General features: G+C 42.3%; 1 protein-coding gene across 8 annotated transcripts in view; it reads left to right on the top strand.

Moving 5' to 3' along the window:
• SYNGAP1 (synaptic Ras GTPase activating protein 1) overlaps window positions 1–17424 on the top strand; it is a 327642-nt gene that overhangs the window by 94971 nt on the left and 215247 nt on the right. For all 8 annotated transcript variants that reach the window (XM_069746244.1, XM_069746242.1, XM_069746241.1 and 5 more), the window contains exon 3: window positions 3488–3593. In XM_069746244.1, the coding sequence (XP_069602345.1) occupies window positions 3488–3593 (106 nt within the window). The remainder of the gene's footprint in view (window positions 1–3487; window positions 3594–17424) is intronic.

Raw genomic sequence — 17424 nt, 5'->3', positions numbered from 1 at the left:
GGACATGTCAGGCAGGTCTTACAGATATAATTTATTGTCACGTAGGATGTCAAACCCAAGAAGTCTATGTTCTCAGTTGATGAGATCCCTTTCCTTGGATATGTGTTGTCTGCCACCGGTTTTTGCATGGATCCAGCGAAAGTCTGAACGGTATTGAAGTTGTATTGTCCTGAGGATTTTAAGGCGTTACAATGATTCTTGAGTTTTGCCAACTACTACCGTAAATTCATAAAAAAAACTTTTTGGTAGTAGCCAAACCTCTCACTGATATGACCAAGAAGGGGACAGATTTCTCCAAGTGGTCCAGTCCTGCCAGGGAGGTGTTTGACATATTGAAAAGTTGTTTTGCTTCTGCGCCGATTCTTATTATTATTAATTATTATTATAGCGCCATTTATTCCATGGCGCTTTATTTGTGAGGAGGGGTATACATAATAAAAACAAGTACAATAATCTTGAACAATACAAGTCACAGCTGGTACAGGAGAAGAGAGGACCCTGCCCATGAGGGCTCACAATCTACAAGGGATGGGTGAGGATATAGTAGGTGAGGGGTAGAGCAGGTTGTAGGCTTGCCGGAAGAGGTAGGTCAGCCTGACGTCTCTCAGCCTTTCATTGTGGAGGTTGATGCTTCCGAGGTGGGAGTGGGGGCTGTATTATCGCAAGGTGTGTCTCCTGGTAGATGGCAACCGTGTGCTTACTTTTCGAAGAAACTGCCTCCAGCTGAGAGAAATTTTGATATTGGTAATAGGGAACTTAGCTATCAAATGGGCTTTTGAGGAGTGGTATCATTTTTTGGAGGGAGCGGTTCACCCAGTGATGGTTATCACAGATCATAAAAATCTGGTATACTTGTAGACAGCAAAACGCCTTAGATCCCGACAGTCAAGATGAGCATTATTCTTTACCAGGTTTAACTTTTTTGTTACTGTTAGCCCGGGGAGCAAAAACGTTAAGGCAGATGCCTTATCCCATTGCTTGCCTGGGGGAGGAGATAAGTGCAAACCGGTACCTTTTCTGCAGAAAGGGGTTGTGATGGCGACTATATGCTCCAATCTTGAAAGAGAGGTTGCTGATACTCAGGGGCACCCCCCCTTCTACCTGCCTATTTGGTAAACTGTTCATTCCAGTCAATCTCCGTCTTAGGGTTCTCAGTAAACATCATTTTACGGTGTTGGCTGGACTTCCTGGGAATAAGGCCACCGCGGATCTACTTGGCGGTTTGGTGGCCAGGTGCTCATAAGTATGTATTGGAGTATATGGCCGCCTGCAATATCTATGCGCATTCTAAGACCTTGCATACTTGTCCGTCGGGGGCTCTCCAACCATTGGAGATTCCCAGCAGACCTCGGATTCATTTGTCAGTCGATTTTATTGCGGACCTACCTGTGTCTGCAGGGAACACTGTAATCCTGATGATGGTAGACAGGTTTAGTAAAATGTCTCATTTTATTGCTTTACCAGCTTTGCTTAACGCCAAATCTCTGGCACAAATTTTCATCAGGGAAATAATTAGACTGCATGGGATTCCTACTGATATTGTCTCTGATCGGGTCGGGGGGTGCAGTTTATCTCCAAATTTTGGAGGGCGTTTTGCACCTGTCAGGGGATCCATTTGTCTTTTTCTTCTGCTTTTCACCCGCAGTTTAACGGGCAGACTGAACGGGTAATCAGAATTTAGAGACATATCTCAGATGTTTCGTGTCTGAGAATCAGGAGGACTGAGTTACCTACTTACCGTTGGCTGAATTCGCGGTAAATAATTGTTGTCAGGTATAAACCAGTAAGTCCCTGTTTTTCGGGGTATATGGGTTCCATCCGCAGTTTAGTTCTTTCAATGGTAATCGGCGTTCCGGATTACCGGAGGAAGAACAGTTTTCATCTTCCATCTCTACCATATGGCAGGGGGTGACTAATAATTTGAGAAAAGTAGGTTCTAAATATAAGAGTGTGGCTGATCAGAGATGTGTGGTGGGTCCAGACCTGTGTGTCGGTGACTTGGTATGGCTGTCCTCAAGGAACATTAAGCTGAAGGTTCAGTCTTGGAAACTGGGTCCCAGGTTTATCAGTCCTTTTAAGATCTTAGCCGTCGTCAATCTGGTAGCATTCCCGCCTTGCTCTGCCACCTACCTTTTAGAATCCTTAACTTTTTTAACCGTTCGCTTCTCAAGAAGTACGTGGCATCAGCAGTACCTTCGCCTCTACCACCTTCTCCTATCATTATTGATGGTAATCTGGAGTTCCAGATAGCAAAGGTTGTAGACTCTCGTCTTGTGTGTCGGTAGCTTCAATATATGGTACATTGAAAGGTGTACGGTCCTGACGAGAGGATGTGGGTACCAGCTTCTGCCGTCCATGCGGCCAGACTAGTTTGGGCCTTACATGTTGCACACTCGGATAAACCTGGCCCTGAGGTTGCAGAGGTCCCTCGTAGAAGAGGGGGTACTGTCACTGGGTTTCTGCAACAGAGCGAAGCCAGAAGACCGCAGCATCTGGTGGCTCCTACTCTGCCGCTGAGAAGAAGCACTTCTCCAGTGTATTAAACGTGTTTATTTCTTTCAGCAGAACAGGGGTTAATCAGCCATGTTGGAAATTCCTGCATTCATCTGTGCTCGGTTGGCCATTCCTCTCCCCTATAAAATCTGGGATTGATTAACAAGTTCTTGTCTGAGTTAGCAATTGCTGCAAGACATAGGAGTGGGAGAAGTTGGTTTTGTGAAGGAGTGCAGGAGGAATTTATTAGCGACTGATGCCTGGTTTGTACGCTTGGAAATTCCGTATCCTTTCCTGTTTTGCTTTCTTCCTCCTCCCTACACACCCTAGTGAATACCTCTATACCTCTATTATATGTGAGTGTATATTTTGTGTGTGTGGAGTTTTCAGTTTACCCTTGTTTGTATTACCCTGTCAGTTGGGTTGGTGTACTGTGGTGCACACTAGCATCCCCTTTTCCCTGGGTGGGGGAAGGGGACAGACAAAGGGCTAATCTACGAGACAGGGCAAGGGTGGAGGCCCCGGCATCTTTGCCATCTGAAATATCCCAGGGTACAGGGCGAGCAAGGGCTCCCACTAGTGTTAGGGCCAGGAAAGGTGCCCCTGGTCCCATGTCACTCGTCAGTTGAATCATGACAAGTTGTTTTCTTGTACATAGGAGCAGTATTATAGTAGTTATATTCTTGTACATGGGGGCAGTATTATAGTAGTTATATTCTTGTACATAGGAGCAGTATTATAGTAGTTTTATCCTTGTACATATTGAGTAGTTTCTTAGTGTCATGCTTTTCCTCCTCAGGGCTTCATTAGGCATAACACAGTATTTCAGGTATGCTGGCAGTTTCTCTTTAATTTCTGCAGTTTTTCTTTTTTTTGTTTTATAGCTTTAATGCTGTCTAATATCATAATATTTTTCTACAGTCACTTGGGATTATTGGCTCCAGAGTTATGTTTAGCAATTTATATCTTCTATTTTATATTTCCTTTATTTTAGGTTCACCCACTGTTAATACGAGAGAGGAGAAGCGATCCTACCAGAACCAAATTCTTGAGGCGCACGGTCAGCGTCCCCGTGGAGGGGAAGCATCCTGACGAACAAGGTACTAACGACCCTTGGTTATTTGTCTTTATGTACTTAACATGGAAATGTGGTGACTTAGGAATCCAATGTGCTAATAGTCCCTAATCTAGGATGATGTATTAGATTATGTATATGTGATATAGTATTACATGGAGATAATCTGCTTATTGACCATGCAGTGAAGCACGGAGCCGGCAGAATATCCGCCATGGAGACATTCAGTTGAATGAGCCTATAAAGTCAGAAATGGTAAAGGGCTTGTAAATCCCAGGACGATATAAGGGTCAGAGCCTTGTAATGAGAACATACAAAGCTAGTGTCATAATTGGGCAACGTGTATTATGTGTATATTTATTAGAAGTAATAATAAGAGTGATTAAAGTGTTTGTCCCCTACTAGAAGAACCTCTTCGCATTCCTCATGTTTGGCCCCATTAAAATAAAAGCACTTCTACTCATCTCCGGTGCTGGCGCCATTCCAGCGGTGTTGGCACTTGCGTTCTCGGGACTCATGTGAGTTTGTGACCTGAGCCCTGCCCCCAATCAGCGCTGGCGTCACTATCCCCACCTTTGGACGTATTGAACATCAACAAGAAGCCCGCTCTGTGGCTGCTGTCTGACTTCCTTTTGATGTTTGATATGTGCGAAGGTGGAAACATTGGCGCCAGCGCTGATTGGGCTCAGATGACATAACAACCCCACTTGAGCACTGGGAACGCAAGTGCCGACACCGCTGGAACAGCGCCGGCACCGGAGATGAGTATAAGTGTTCTTATTTTAATGGGGCCAAAGGGTTGTTCCCATTATTCTCAAGTCAGGTTCTTATGCCACCTGATCCCAATAGGCGCCAGCGCCAATGTTCCCACGTTTGCACATATTGAAGATCAAAAGGAAGTCAGACAGCAGTCACAGCGTTGGCTTCCTGACGATGATCAATACGTCCGAGGGTGGGAATAGTGGCGCCAGCGCTGATTGGGGGCAGAACTCATGGCACAACCTCACATGAGTCCCGAGAACGCAAGTGCCAACACTACTGGAGTGGTGCCAGCATCGGGGATGAGTAGAAGTGTTTTTATTTTAATGAGGCCAAAGGGTTATTCCCACCTTTAGAGTTAGGATAGGTGATAATCTTTATACTAATCTTTATTTTTATATAGTGCCAACATATTCCGCAGCGCTTTACACTTTTGCACACATTATCATTGCTGCCCCCATTGGGGCTCCCAATCTAAATTCCTTATCAGTATGTCTTTGGAATGTGGGAGGAAACCGGAGTACCCGGAGGAAACCCACACAAACACGGGGAGAACATACAAATCTGCAGATATGTGGAAGTTCAGCTATTAACACCCCATCGACCTTGTGAATGGGGCTCTGGTACCCAAGGATGGGACTCTGCAGAGCCCGGTCTAACAGGGAAAGCTCAACATCTGCCACCTTAATTTTCTATGGGACTGCCAGCGCCTGCTTAGATTTTTTAGTGCAGTCCACTGAGAATGACTTTGGACCTCCTGGCTCTGCAAAGCTCTGTTCTCGGAAATGGTGGGGGGGCCCAAAGGTCGGAACCTTGCTTATAACTTGCAAATCGTGCATAAACCTATAAAGGTGAACTCCCATCTTATAACGTGCTGGAATGTCACTAGAAAAGCCCATCATTTTATCATCTGAAGTTGTCCATGCTTTGAGACCCCGATTAATCCTGAGAATGAAGGGTCGCTGCGTTTGTGCATTCCTTTCACTGCTTTTTCCATGCTGTGCTCCATTCATCTGCTATGCACAGAATTACAGCACAACCCAATTCACATCTGAGTAGTAGGGAGCGCTGCTCTGCAAAGAAAACTTTTAATCTGACATAATGCAGAACCAGCAATGTGCCCCATCATTATTAGTTTTAGTTACATTTCACAACTGATCAGAAAATGATCGCATGTCCTTTGTAATGTGTCGTCACCTTTTATAATTAAAATATCGCTCTGAATACTCACATCAGTAGGTCTATAGGTGATATAAGGATACATGACCCTTCTTATAACACTCATATAAGAATTTTGCAAAAGTGATCATAGAATCATAGAATGTTAGAGTTGGAAGGGACCTCCTGGGTAATCTGGTCCAACCCCCTGCTCAAAACAGGATTCACTAAATCGTCCCAGACAGATGTCTGTCCAGCCTCTGATTGAAGACTTCCATTGAAGGAGAACTCACCAGCTCTCGTGGCAGTCTGTTCCACTCATTGATCACTCTTCACTGTCAAAATGTTTTTTTTTCTAATATCTAATCTGTGTCTCCTCCCATTCAGTTTCATCCCATTGCTTCTAGTCTTTCCTTGTGCAAATGAGAATAAAGATGATCCTTCTACAATGTGACAGCCCTTGAGATATTTGCAGACAGCTATTAAGTCTCCTCTCAGTCGTCTTTTTTGCAAGCTAAAGATTCCCAAATCCTGTAAACTTTCCTCATAAGACATTGTTTGCAGACCAGTCACCGTTCTGGTCGCTTTTCTCTGAACTTGCCCCAGTTTGTTGATGTTTTTTTTAAATGTGGTGCCCAAAACTAGACACAGTATTCCAGGTGAGGTCTGACCAAAGAGGAGTATAGCGCAATAATGACTTTGCGTGATCTAGACTGTATGCTTCTGTTAATACATCCCAGAATTGTATTTGCCTTTTTTGCTGCTGCATCACGCTGTTGACTCATGTTCAGTCTGTGATCTACTAGTATACCCAAGTCTTTTTCACATGTGCTGTTGCTTAGACCTATTCCTCCCATTCTGTACACTCCCTGACAGAAGTTATGTCGTTTATGCATGTTATGTAAATAAAATCTTATAACCTGACGTTAAATTCATCCATTGGTTGTATAAATTATTCTTTTGAAAGCTGAAACCCTCCGAAATGTGGTTTAGGTTAAGAAAATAAATTGTCATCAATGCAGAAATATTGATCAGTTAATGGACACAGAAAGGTCAGATTTTGGCAAGACAAAAGTTTTGTCACCCACAGAAAGTAATGTGATATTCAAACAAATAATTAACTTAAAATACAAATATATGTTGCATAACATTGGTGAATGAAGTTGTGGTGCTATTAAGAGTCATATTTAATATTTTGTGTCACTTCCATGATCTTTAACCCCTTTCTGCCATTAGACGTACTATTGCGTCCATGTGGGGTGGGCTTTTCTTCCCAAGGACGCAATAGTACGTCATATGCGATCGGCAGCGCTCACGGGGGGAGCGCCGCCGATCGCGGCCGGGTGTCAGCTGTTTATCGCAGCTGACATCCGGCACTATGTGCCAGGAGCGGTCACGGACCGCCCCCGGCACATTAACCCCCGGCACACCGCGATCAAAGATGATCGCGATGTGCCGGCGGTACAGGGAAGCACCGCGCAGGGAGGGGGCTCCCTGCGGGCTTCCCTGAGCCCCCCGCAGCAACGCGATGTGATCGCGTTGCTGCGAGGGTCTCACCTCCCTCCCTGCTCCCTCCAGCCCCGGATCCAAGATGGCCGCGGATCCGGGTCCTGCAGGGAGGGAGGTGGCTTCACAGAGCCTGCTCAGAGCAGGCACTGTGAAGCAGCCTGCACTCCTATCAGATCAGTGATCTGACAGAGTGCTGTGCAAACTGTCAGATCACTGATCTGTGATGTCCCCCCCTGGGACAAAGTAAAAAAGTAAAAAAAAAAATTTCAAATGTGTAAAAAAAAATTAAAAAAAATATTCCAAAATAATGAAAAAAAAATAAAAATATTATTCCCATAAATACATTTCTTTATCTAAATAAAAAAAAAAAAACAATAAAAGTACACATATTTAGTATCGCCGCGTCCGTAACGGCCCGACCTATAAAACTGGCCCACTAGTTAACCCCTTCAGTAAACACCGTAAGAAAAAAAAAAAAAAAACGAGGCAAAAAACAACGCTTTATTATCATACCGCCGAACAAAAAGTGGAATAACACGCGATCAAAAAGACAGATATAACTAACCATGGTACCGCTGAAAACGTCATCTTGTCCCGCAAAAAACGAGCCGCCATACAGCATCATCAGCAAAAAAATAAAAAAGTTATAGCCCTGAGAATAAAGCGATGCAAAAATAATTATTTTTTCTATAAAATAGTTTTTATCGTATAAAAGCGCCAAAACATAAAAAAATGATATAAATGAGGTGTCGCTGTAATCGTACTGACCCGAAGAATAAAACTGCTTCATCAATTTTACCAAACGCGGAACGGTATAAACGCCTCCCCCAAAAGAAATTCATGAATAGCTGGTTTTTGGTCATTCTGCCTCACAAAAATCGGAATAAAAAGCGATCAAAAAATGTCACGTGCCCGAAAATGTTACCAATAAAAACATCAACTCGTCCCGCAAAAACCAAGACCTCACATGACTCTGTGGACCAGAATATAGAAAAATTATAGCTCTCAAAATGTGGTAACGCAAAAAATATTTTTTGCAATAAAAAGCGTCTTTCAGTGTGTGACGGCTGCCAATCATAAAAATCCGCTAAAAAACCCGCTATAAAAGTAAATCAAACCCCCCTTCATCACCCCCTTAGTTAGGGAAAAATTAAAAAAATGTATTTATTTCCATTTTCCCATTAGGGCTAGGGTTAGAGTTAGGGCTAGGGTTAGGGCTAGGGCTAGGGTTAGGGCTAGGGTTAGGGCTAGGGTTAGGGTTAGGGCTAGGGCTAGGGTTAGGGTTAGGGCTAGGGTTAGGGCTAGGGTTAGGGCTAGGGTTAGGGCTAGGGTTAGGGCTAGGGTTAGGGCTAGGGTTAGGATTAGGGTTAGGGCTAGGGTTAGGGCTAGGGCTACAGTTTGGGTTGGGGCTAAAGTTACAGTTAGGGTTTAGATTACATTTACGGTTGGGAATAGGGTTGGGATTAGGGTTAGGGGTGTGTCAGGGTTAGAGGTGTTGTTAGGGTTACTGTTGGGATTAGGGTTAGGGATGTGTTTGGATTAGGGTTTCAGTTATAATTGGGGGGTTTCCACTGTTTAGGCACATCAGGGGCTCTCCAAACGCGACATGGCGTCCGATCTCAATTCCAGCCAATTCTGCGTTGAAAAAGTAAAACAGTGCTTCTTCCCTTCCGAGCTCTCCCGTGTGCCCAAACAGGGGTTTACCCCAACATATGGGGTATCAGCGTACTCAGGACAAATAGGACAACAACTTTTGGGGTCCAATTTCTCCTGCTACCCTTGGGAAAATACAAAACTCGGGGCTAAAACATATTTTTTGTGGGGAAAAAAAAGATTTTTTATTTTCACGGCTCTGCGTTATAAACTGTAGTGAAACACTTGGGGGTTCAAAGTTCTCACAACACATCTAGATTAGTTCCCTGGGGGGTCTAGTTTCCAATATGGGGTCACTTGTGGGGGGTTTCTACTGTTTAGGTACATTAGGGGTTCTGCAAACGCAATGTGACGTCTGCAGACCATTCCATCTAAGTCTGCATTCCAAATGGCGCTCCTTCCCTTCCGAGCTCTGCCATGCGCTCAAACGTTGGTTTCCCCCAACATACGGGGTATCAGCGTACTCAGGACAAATTGGACAACAACTTTTGGGGTCGAATTTCTCCTCTTACCCTCGGGAAAATACAAAACTGGGGGCTAAAAAATAATTTTGGGGGGAAAGATTTTTTTTTTTAATTTTCACGGCTCTGCGTTACAAACTGTAGTGAAACACTTGGGGGTTCAAAGATATCACAACACATCTAGATGAGTTCCTTAGGGGGTCTAGTTTCCAAAATGGTGTCACTTGTGGGAGGTTTCTACTGTTTAGGTACATTAGGGGCTCTGCAAATGCAATGTGACACCTGCAGACCATTCCATCTAAGTCCTCATTCCAAATGGAGCTCCTTCCCTTCCGAGCCCTCCCATGCGCCCAAACAGTGGTTCCCCCCCACATATGGGGTATCAGCGCACTCAGGACAAATTGGACAACAAATTGTGGGGTCGAATTTCTCCTTTTACCCTCGGGAAAATACAAAACTGGGGGCTAAAAAATAATTTTTGTGGGAAAAAATTTTTTTTTTATTTTTACGGCTCTCCATTATAAACTTCTGTGAAGCCCTTGGTGGGTCAAAGCGCTCAGCACACATCTAGATAAGTTCCTAAGGGGGTCTACTTTCCAAAATGGTGTCACTTGTGGGGGGTTTCTACTGTTTAGGTACATTAGGGGCTCTGCAAACGCAATGTGACACCTGCAGACCATTCCATCTAAGTCTGCATTCAAATGGCACTCCTTCCCTTCTGAGCCCTCCCATGTGCCCAAACAGTGGTTCCCCCCACATATGGTGTATCATCGCACTCAGGACAAATTGGGCAACAAATTTTGGGGTCCAATTTCTCCTGTTACCCTCAGGAAAATACAAAACTGGGGGCTAAAAAAATAATTTTTGTGGGAAAAAAATTTTGTTTTATTTTTACGGCTCTGCATTATAAACTTCTGTGAAGCACTTGGTGGGTCAAAGTGCTCACCACACCTCTAGATAAGTTCCTTAGGGGGTCTACTTTCCAAAATGGTGTCATTTGTGGGGGGTTTCAATGTTTAGGCACATCAGTGGCTCTTCAAACGCAACATGGCGTCCCATCTCAATTCCTGTCAATTTAGCTTTGAAAAGTCAAACGGCGCTCCTTCCCTTCCGAGCTCTCCCATCCACCCAAACAGTGGTTTACCCCCACATATGGGGTATCCGCGTACTCAGGACAAATTGTACAACAACTTTTGGGGTCCAATTTCTTCTCTTACCCTTGGGAAAATAAAAAATTGGGGGCAAAAAGATAATTTTTGTGAAAAAATATGATTTTTTATTTTTACGGTTCTACATTATAAACTTCTGTGAAGCACTTGGTGGGTCAAAGTGCTCACCACACCTCTAGATAAGTTCCTTAGGGGGTCTACTTTCCAAAATGGTGTCACTTGTGGGGGGTTTCAATGTTTAGGCACATCAGTGGCTCTTCAAACGCAACATGACGTCCCATCTCAATTCCTGTCAATTTTGCATTGAAAAGTCAAACGGCGCTCCTTCCCTTCCGAGCTCTCCCATCCGCCCAAACAGTGGTTTACCCCCACATATGGGCTATCAGCGTACTCAGGACAAATTGTACAACAACTTTTGGGGTCCAATTTCTTCTCTTACCCTTGGGAAAATAAAAAATTGGGGGCGAAAAGATAATTTTTGTGAAAAAATATGATTTTTTATTTTTACGGTTCTACATTATAAACTTCTGTGAAGCACTTGTTGGGTCAAAGTGCTCACCACACCTCTAGATAAGTTCCTTAGGGGGTCTACTTTCCAAAATGGTGTCACTTGTGGGGGGTTTCAATGTTTAGCCACATCAGGGGCTCTCCAAACGAAACATGGCGTCCCATCTCAATTCCAGTCAATTTTGCATTGAAAAGTCAAATGGCGCTCCTTCGCTTCCGAGCTCTGCCATGCGCCCAAACAGTGGTTTACCCCCACATGTGGGGTATTGGCATACTCAGGACAAATTGTACAACAATGTTTGGGGTCCATTTTCTCCTGTTACCCTTGGTAAAATAAAACAAATTGGAGCTGAATTACATTTTTTGTGAAAAAAAGTTAAATGTTCATTTTTATTTAAACATTCAAAAAATTCCTGTGAAGCACCAGAAGGGTTAATAAACTTCTTGAATATGGTTTTGAGCACCTTGAGGGGTGTAGTTTTTAGAATGGTGTCACACTTGGGTATTTTCTATCATATAGACCCCTCAAAATGACTTCAAATGAGATGTGGTCCCTAAAATAAAATGGTGTTGTAGAAATGAGAAATTGCTGGTCAACTTTTAACCCTTATAACTCCCTAACAAAAAAAAATTTTGGTTCCAAAATTGTGCTGATGTAAAGTAGACATGTGGGAAATGTTACTTATTAAGTATTTTGTGTGACATATCTCTGTGATTTAATTGCATAAAAATTCAAAGTTGGAAAATTGCGAAATTTTCATAATTTTCGCCAAATTTCCGTTTTTTTCACAAATAAACGCAGGTACTATCAAATAATTTTTACCATTGTCATGAAGTACAATATGTCACGAGAAAACAATGTCAGAATCACCAGGATCCATTGAAGCGTTCCAGAGTTATAACCTCATAAAGGGACAGTGGTCAGAATTGTAAAAATTGGCCCGGTCATTAACGTGCAAACCACCCTTGGGGGTAAAGGGGTTAAGGACTGCATCCATGCGGTTCAACGATGATTCATACAATTTATTAAGGAAGTCATCAGGAATAGCAAAGAATGCAGTCTTGCATGCCTCCCAGAGTTCATCTAGATTCCTCTTTCATCCTACCCCAAACATGCTCAATGATGTTCATGTCTGGTGACTGGGCTGGCCAGTCCTTGAGCACCTTGATCTTTTTTTGCCTAAAGGAACTTTGTTGTAGAGATGGATGTATGAGATGGAGCACCTTCCTGCTGCAGAATTTGACCCCTTTTATGATTTGGAATATAAGAGGTTGCTAAGACTTCTTGATATTTTAGGCTATTGATATTGCCTTCCACCTTGAAAATGTTTCGCACACCCCCATACTGAATGTAACCCCAGACCATGATCTTTCCACCACCAAATTTAACTGGTTTCTAGGTGTGTTTTGGATCCATACGGGCTCCAGTAGGTCTCCTGCAGTATTTGCGGTGGCTGTGGTGTAATTCTACTGAAGGTTCATCAGAGAAATCCACCTTCTGCCACTTTTCCAGCGTTCATCTGTTTAGCAGGCTGTGGGACTTTGCAAATGCCACACGGTTTTTTATTTGGCTTTTGTTTAGTGCTGGCTTCTGGGCACTGATTCGACCATGGAGACCATTTCGAATCCTACAAATTGTTCTAGTTGACACAGGGACTTGAGGTGACCAGGCCTGTTGGAGATCTGCTGCAGTGGAAGAGGGGTTTGCTTTGGATTTTCTAACCAACAAATGTTCTTCCTGAGCAGTTGTCTTGTGGTGTCTGCCGGACCTGGGCTTGTCAAACACATCTCCAGTCTCTTCAAATCTTTTTTTTTATTCTTTGTACTTGACGTTGAGACACGTTAAAGGTACCAGCCACCTCTGCAGTGGATCTGGTCTTCAGCCTCTTGATAATCCAGGCTTTTGTCGCAGGGTGGATTTTAGGCATGTTGTCAGAGCTCAAGTTGCAGTTCAAGTGAAGGTCTGGGGTGCTGGGTTTCTTTTGATACACACACACACACACACACACTAATTAACCGATCATTTACTGAGCACAAGTGAGGATGTAAACTAGGATTGGGTGCATTATATGACCAAGCGACAAAACTTTTGTCTTGACAAAATGTGACCATTCTGTGTCCATTAACTGATCAATATTTCTACATTGATGCCAATTCATTTTCTTAACCTAAACCACATTTCAGAGGGTTTCAGCTTTCAAAATAATAATTTATACAAACAATGGATGAATTTAACGTCAGGTTATAAGCTTTTATTTACATAACATGAATAAGCGACATAACTTCTGTCAGGGAATGTATATGCTTTTTTCATTTTTATTGCCCAGATATAGTACTTTGCATTTTTCTCTGTTAAAAACCATTCTGTTAGTTGCTGCCCACTGCTCCAGTTTATTTATATCTTTTTGGATCCTCTCTCTCTTCTCTAGTATTAGCTATCCCTCCTAGCTTTGTGTCATCAGCAAATTTAATCAGTTCACCCTCAATTCCTTCATCTAAATCATTGATAAAGATGTTGAACAATACAGGGCCCAGGACAGAGCCCTGTGGCACCCCACTTGAGGCATTCTTCCAACTGGATGTGCAGCCATTTACGACCACTCTTTGGGTACGATCACTAAGCCAGTTATGAATCCACCTAACAGTTGTCTTGTCCATTCCATACTTAGTCATTTTTCAATAAGGATTGTGTGAGATACTTTGTCAAATGCTTTGCTGAAGTCAAGATATACTCTATCTACAGCATTTCCCTGATCTACTCAGTCAGTGATTCTGTCATAGAAGGAAATTAAGTTAGTCTGACATGACTTATTAGTTAAAAACCCATACTGACTCTGTTTAATTACTTTATTCTTATCCAGATACTTACATACATATTGTTTAATAATTTGTACAAAGATCTCCTGCTATAGATGTCAGACTCACCAGCCTATAGTTCCCTGGGTCCTCCTTCTTCCCCTTTTTGAAGACAGAAACAATATTTGCTCTTCTCCAGTCTTCTGGGACTTCTCCTGTTCTCCAAGAATTTTCAAAGATTATGGAGAGTGGTTCAAAAATTTCTTCTGCTATCTCCTTCAGTACTCTGGGGTGTAATTCATCTTGACCAGGAAACTTGGATTGATTTATGTTAGCAATGTGTTTCCTCAGTATCTTTCTGTTTATTGATATCCTGGATTCTATTCTCTTAATAGGACAGTCAAAATCAGTTGATGTTAGATTTTCTTTCTAAAAGAAAACAGATGCAAAATAGGAATTTAAAAGTTCGGCCTTCTCAACATCCTTTCTTACCTTTTCATCATTTCCATCCTGTAAAAAATCCTGTAGCATCTTTGACTTGTCTTTTACTTTTGACATATCCCCAAAATCCTTTTTATTACTTTTGACGTCTCTAGCAAGCCTTAATTCTTTGTCAGCTTTAGCTAGTCTGATTTGTGACCTGCAGGTTCTGTAGACAGCATTATATTCTTGAGTAAAAACAAAAAAACCAGTAGCGCTTCAGATTCACAGAGTCCTGCAGGTTCGCACCAGGTTATGCAAATTTATACGTGGGGAAATGGGAACACCACACCATTTATGGTGGGAGTCCCCTGGCTGCGAACCTGGTACTCTGGCAACGCTTCATTGACGATATTATTTTTATCTGGTCTGGTGGCCCTAATTTATTATCTGATTTTATTAATGATTTAAATAAAAATTCATATTTTTTAAAATTTTCTGGAACCACCAGTACCAAATCTATAAATTTTTTTAGATCTTAATATTTTTATTGAAAATGGCAAAATCCATACCAGGACATTTCACAAACCAACTGATGCCAATAACTATATTTCTCTAAATAGTTGTCATCTTCCAAAGTGGCTATTAAACGTCCCAAAAAGCCAGCTAATCAGGGCACACAGAAATTGTTCCCACGCCCAGGACTTCAAATATGAAGCAGAGATCCTTACAAAGAAATTTATTCAAAAAGGCTATTCCCCGGGCTCCTTGTCCAATGTGCAAAAAATGGTGGAAGTGATACCTAGATCCGATTTACTCCAAGAGAAGAAACGAGAGAGGCAGGGACCATTGGAAACCGTCCCCATTATTACGCAATATAATACGAACTCTTATCTTCTCAGAAAAATAGTTAACAGGCATTGGGATATTCTGAAGGAGGATAAAATCATGGGTGATAAGCTTCCAGAACACCCGTTATTTATTTATCGAAAGGCCAATAACTTGGGGAACAAAATAGCCCCTACGGTCCCACATATGCATGACCTCCATAGACATTCCTCCTTGTCTAAGAATTATGGTTTTTTTCCGTGCATGAGATGCAGACCTTGTAAAATATTGAAAACAAAAAAACAGTTTTCATTATGCAACGGGAACAATGAATGGCGAATAGAGGACTACATATCATGCAATACAGAAGGGGTTATTTATTCCATCAAATGCCCTTGCAATAAAATCTATATTGGGCGAACCAAGCGACCCCTTCAAGTGAGAATTAGTGAACATATAAGGAATATCAATAAGAAATTTCAGGGACATCCGCTGTCGAAGCATTTTTCTATTTACCACAGCGGTAAAACTGATGGTATTTCTATTACAGGTCTCAAAGTTGTATATAAAAGTTGGCGAAGGGGGAATTTTATTAGCCAAATGTCAAGGGAAGAGACAAAAATGATTTTTGTATTAGATACCCTCATACCAAAGGGGCTTAATAGCGAAATTGAATTATTTGCTTTCAATAGATAGTGCGGTCACATGTTCTTCTTGGGTTATATATGTAGAGGAAATCCAGGACTGTCCATCCCTGAGGAAGGAATACACAATATTCCGAAACGCGTAGGAAAGGAAAAGTGGACTTACTGCGCTATCCGTAGCCAGTCACGTGTGTTACCACGTGATCGTGACGTCACGGAAGGTCCTGCATCTGCAGTGTACCTAGCGGCTGAAACAACTAGCGCTCCTCCGTCCTGTGAAGTGGGTGAGTGCATGGTGCTTTTGCCACCGGCCGGGGCAGCACCTGCAATACACCCACGTGAATATACATCTATTGATTCTACTCCGAAGAACTTCGGGGACTGCACAGAAGGCTCCATCTATGAAAGCTCCAGACACCGCTGAATGTACAGTTTAAGGTAATACCGGACTTCCATTTGCAAACAAGGAGGGCGCTATATATGCACCATTGTCTTGGTCTGTGCTACGAATATTGAGTGCGTCCTGGAACACCATTATTATTTATTCGTGTTTCTTCGTTTAGAGGTTCACCTTTTTTATATACCAATTAGTTTGGTTTTTACTATACTATATTATCGTTTTTTAGGTTATTATAAGGAGTAAGAGGATCCAGCGCAGATAAGGTGTTTATGTGTGTAGCATTATATTCTTCTTTAGATATACCTCCCTCTTTCCATTTGATAAACATTTCTTTCTTCCTTTCTAGTATGTGTTTAAGTTCTGTGTTCATCCATCCTGGTTTCCTTAAATGCTTCCTTTTCTGCCCTCTTTTCGGAATTGTTAACAATTGTGCTTTGAGAATCTAATTTTTCAAGATTTCCCATCCTTCCTGGGCATTTTTGTCCTTAAGGATATCCAGCCGTTGGATCCCTCCGATTCTCTTTCTGAGTCCCTTTCTGCCTTTCTGAAATGTAACCTTGACGTCTGAGTCTTCACAGGTCTTCTAGTTATCCAAAATTCTAAAATAGCATGGTCGCTACCTCCTAGGATCCCAGCCACTCATACCTTCTCAACCATTTCCTCCCTGTTTACGAGTATTAGATCCAAGGTAGCAGATCCCCTTGTTTTCTCTCCTACCTTTTGGAAGATAAAATTGTCAGCAAGAGAGGATAAGTATTTGGTTGACCTGTTCGTTTTGCCTGAGAGAGATTCCCAACAAATGTCTGGATATTTAAAATCTCCCATGACAACTGTGTCATATTTGTTGGAGAAATTGGCCATTTGATGCATAAAGAGTTCATCCATATCTTCAGCTTGCACAGGCGGCCTGTATACAGCAGGACACAGAGATATAAAGACACAGTGATTGGACTACCTGATATCAGAAGATAGATGGACATGATGAGAGATGCTGACAACAGCAGCATCCATGGAGGGACGATCCGAAGAAGTCGCCTCTCGCAGCTTGAGCATATATACAGGTGTATCTCACAAAATTAGAATATCATCAAAAAGTTAATTTATTTCAGTTCTTCAATACAAAAAGTGAAGCTCATATATTCTATAGAGTCATTACACATAGAGTGATCTATTTCACGTGTTTATTTCTGTTAATGTTTATGATTATGGCTTACAGCCAATGAAAACTCAAAAGTCATTATCTCAGTAAATTAGAATACTTTATAACACCAGCTTGAAAAAATGATTTTAAAATCCAAAATGTTGGCCTACTGGAATGTATGTTCAGTAAATGCACTCAATACTTGGTCGGGGCTCCTTTTGCATCAGTTACTGCATCAATGCGGCATGGCATGGAGGCGTTCAGCCTGTGGAACTGCTGAGGGGTTATGGAAGCCCAGGTTGTTTTGATAGCAGCCTTTCAGCTTGTCTGCATTGTGGGGTCTGGTGTCTCTCATGATACACGATGCAAGGATAATACAGGATGCACTGATGATACAGGATGCACTGATGA

Source organism: Ranitomeya imitator, chromosome 2, assembly GCF_032444005.1.
Source record: "Ranitomeya imitator isolate aRanImi1 chromosome 2, aRanImi1.pri, whole genome shotgun sequence".
In the NCBI taxonomy this organism is placed as follows: domain Eukaryota; kingdom Metazoa; phylum Chordata; class Amphibia; order Anura; family Dendrobatidae; genus Ranitomeya; species Ranitomeya imitator.
Note: the sequence above shows the minus strand (reverse complement) of the source record. Positions and strands in the feature narration are given on the sequence as shown.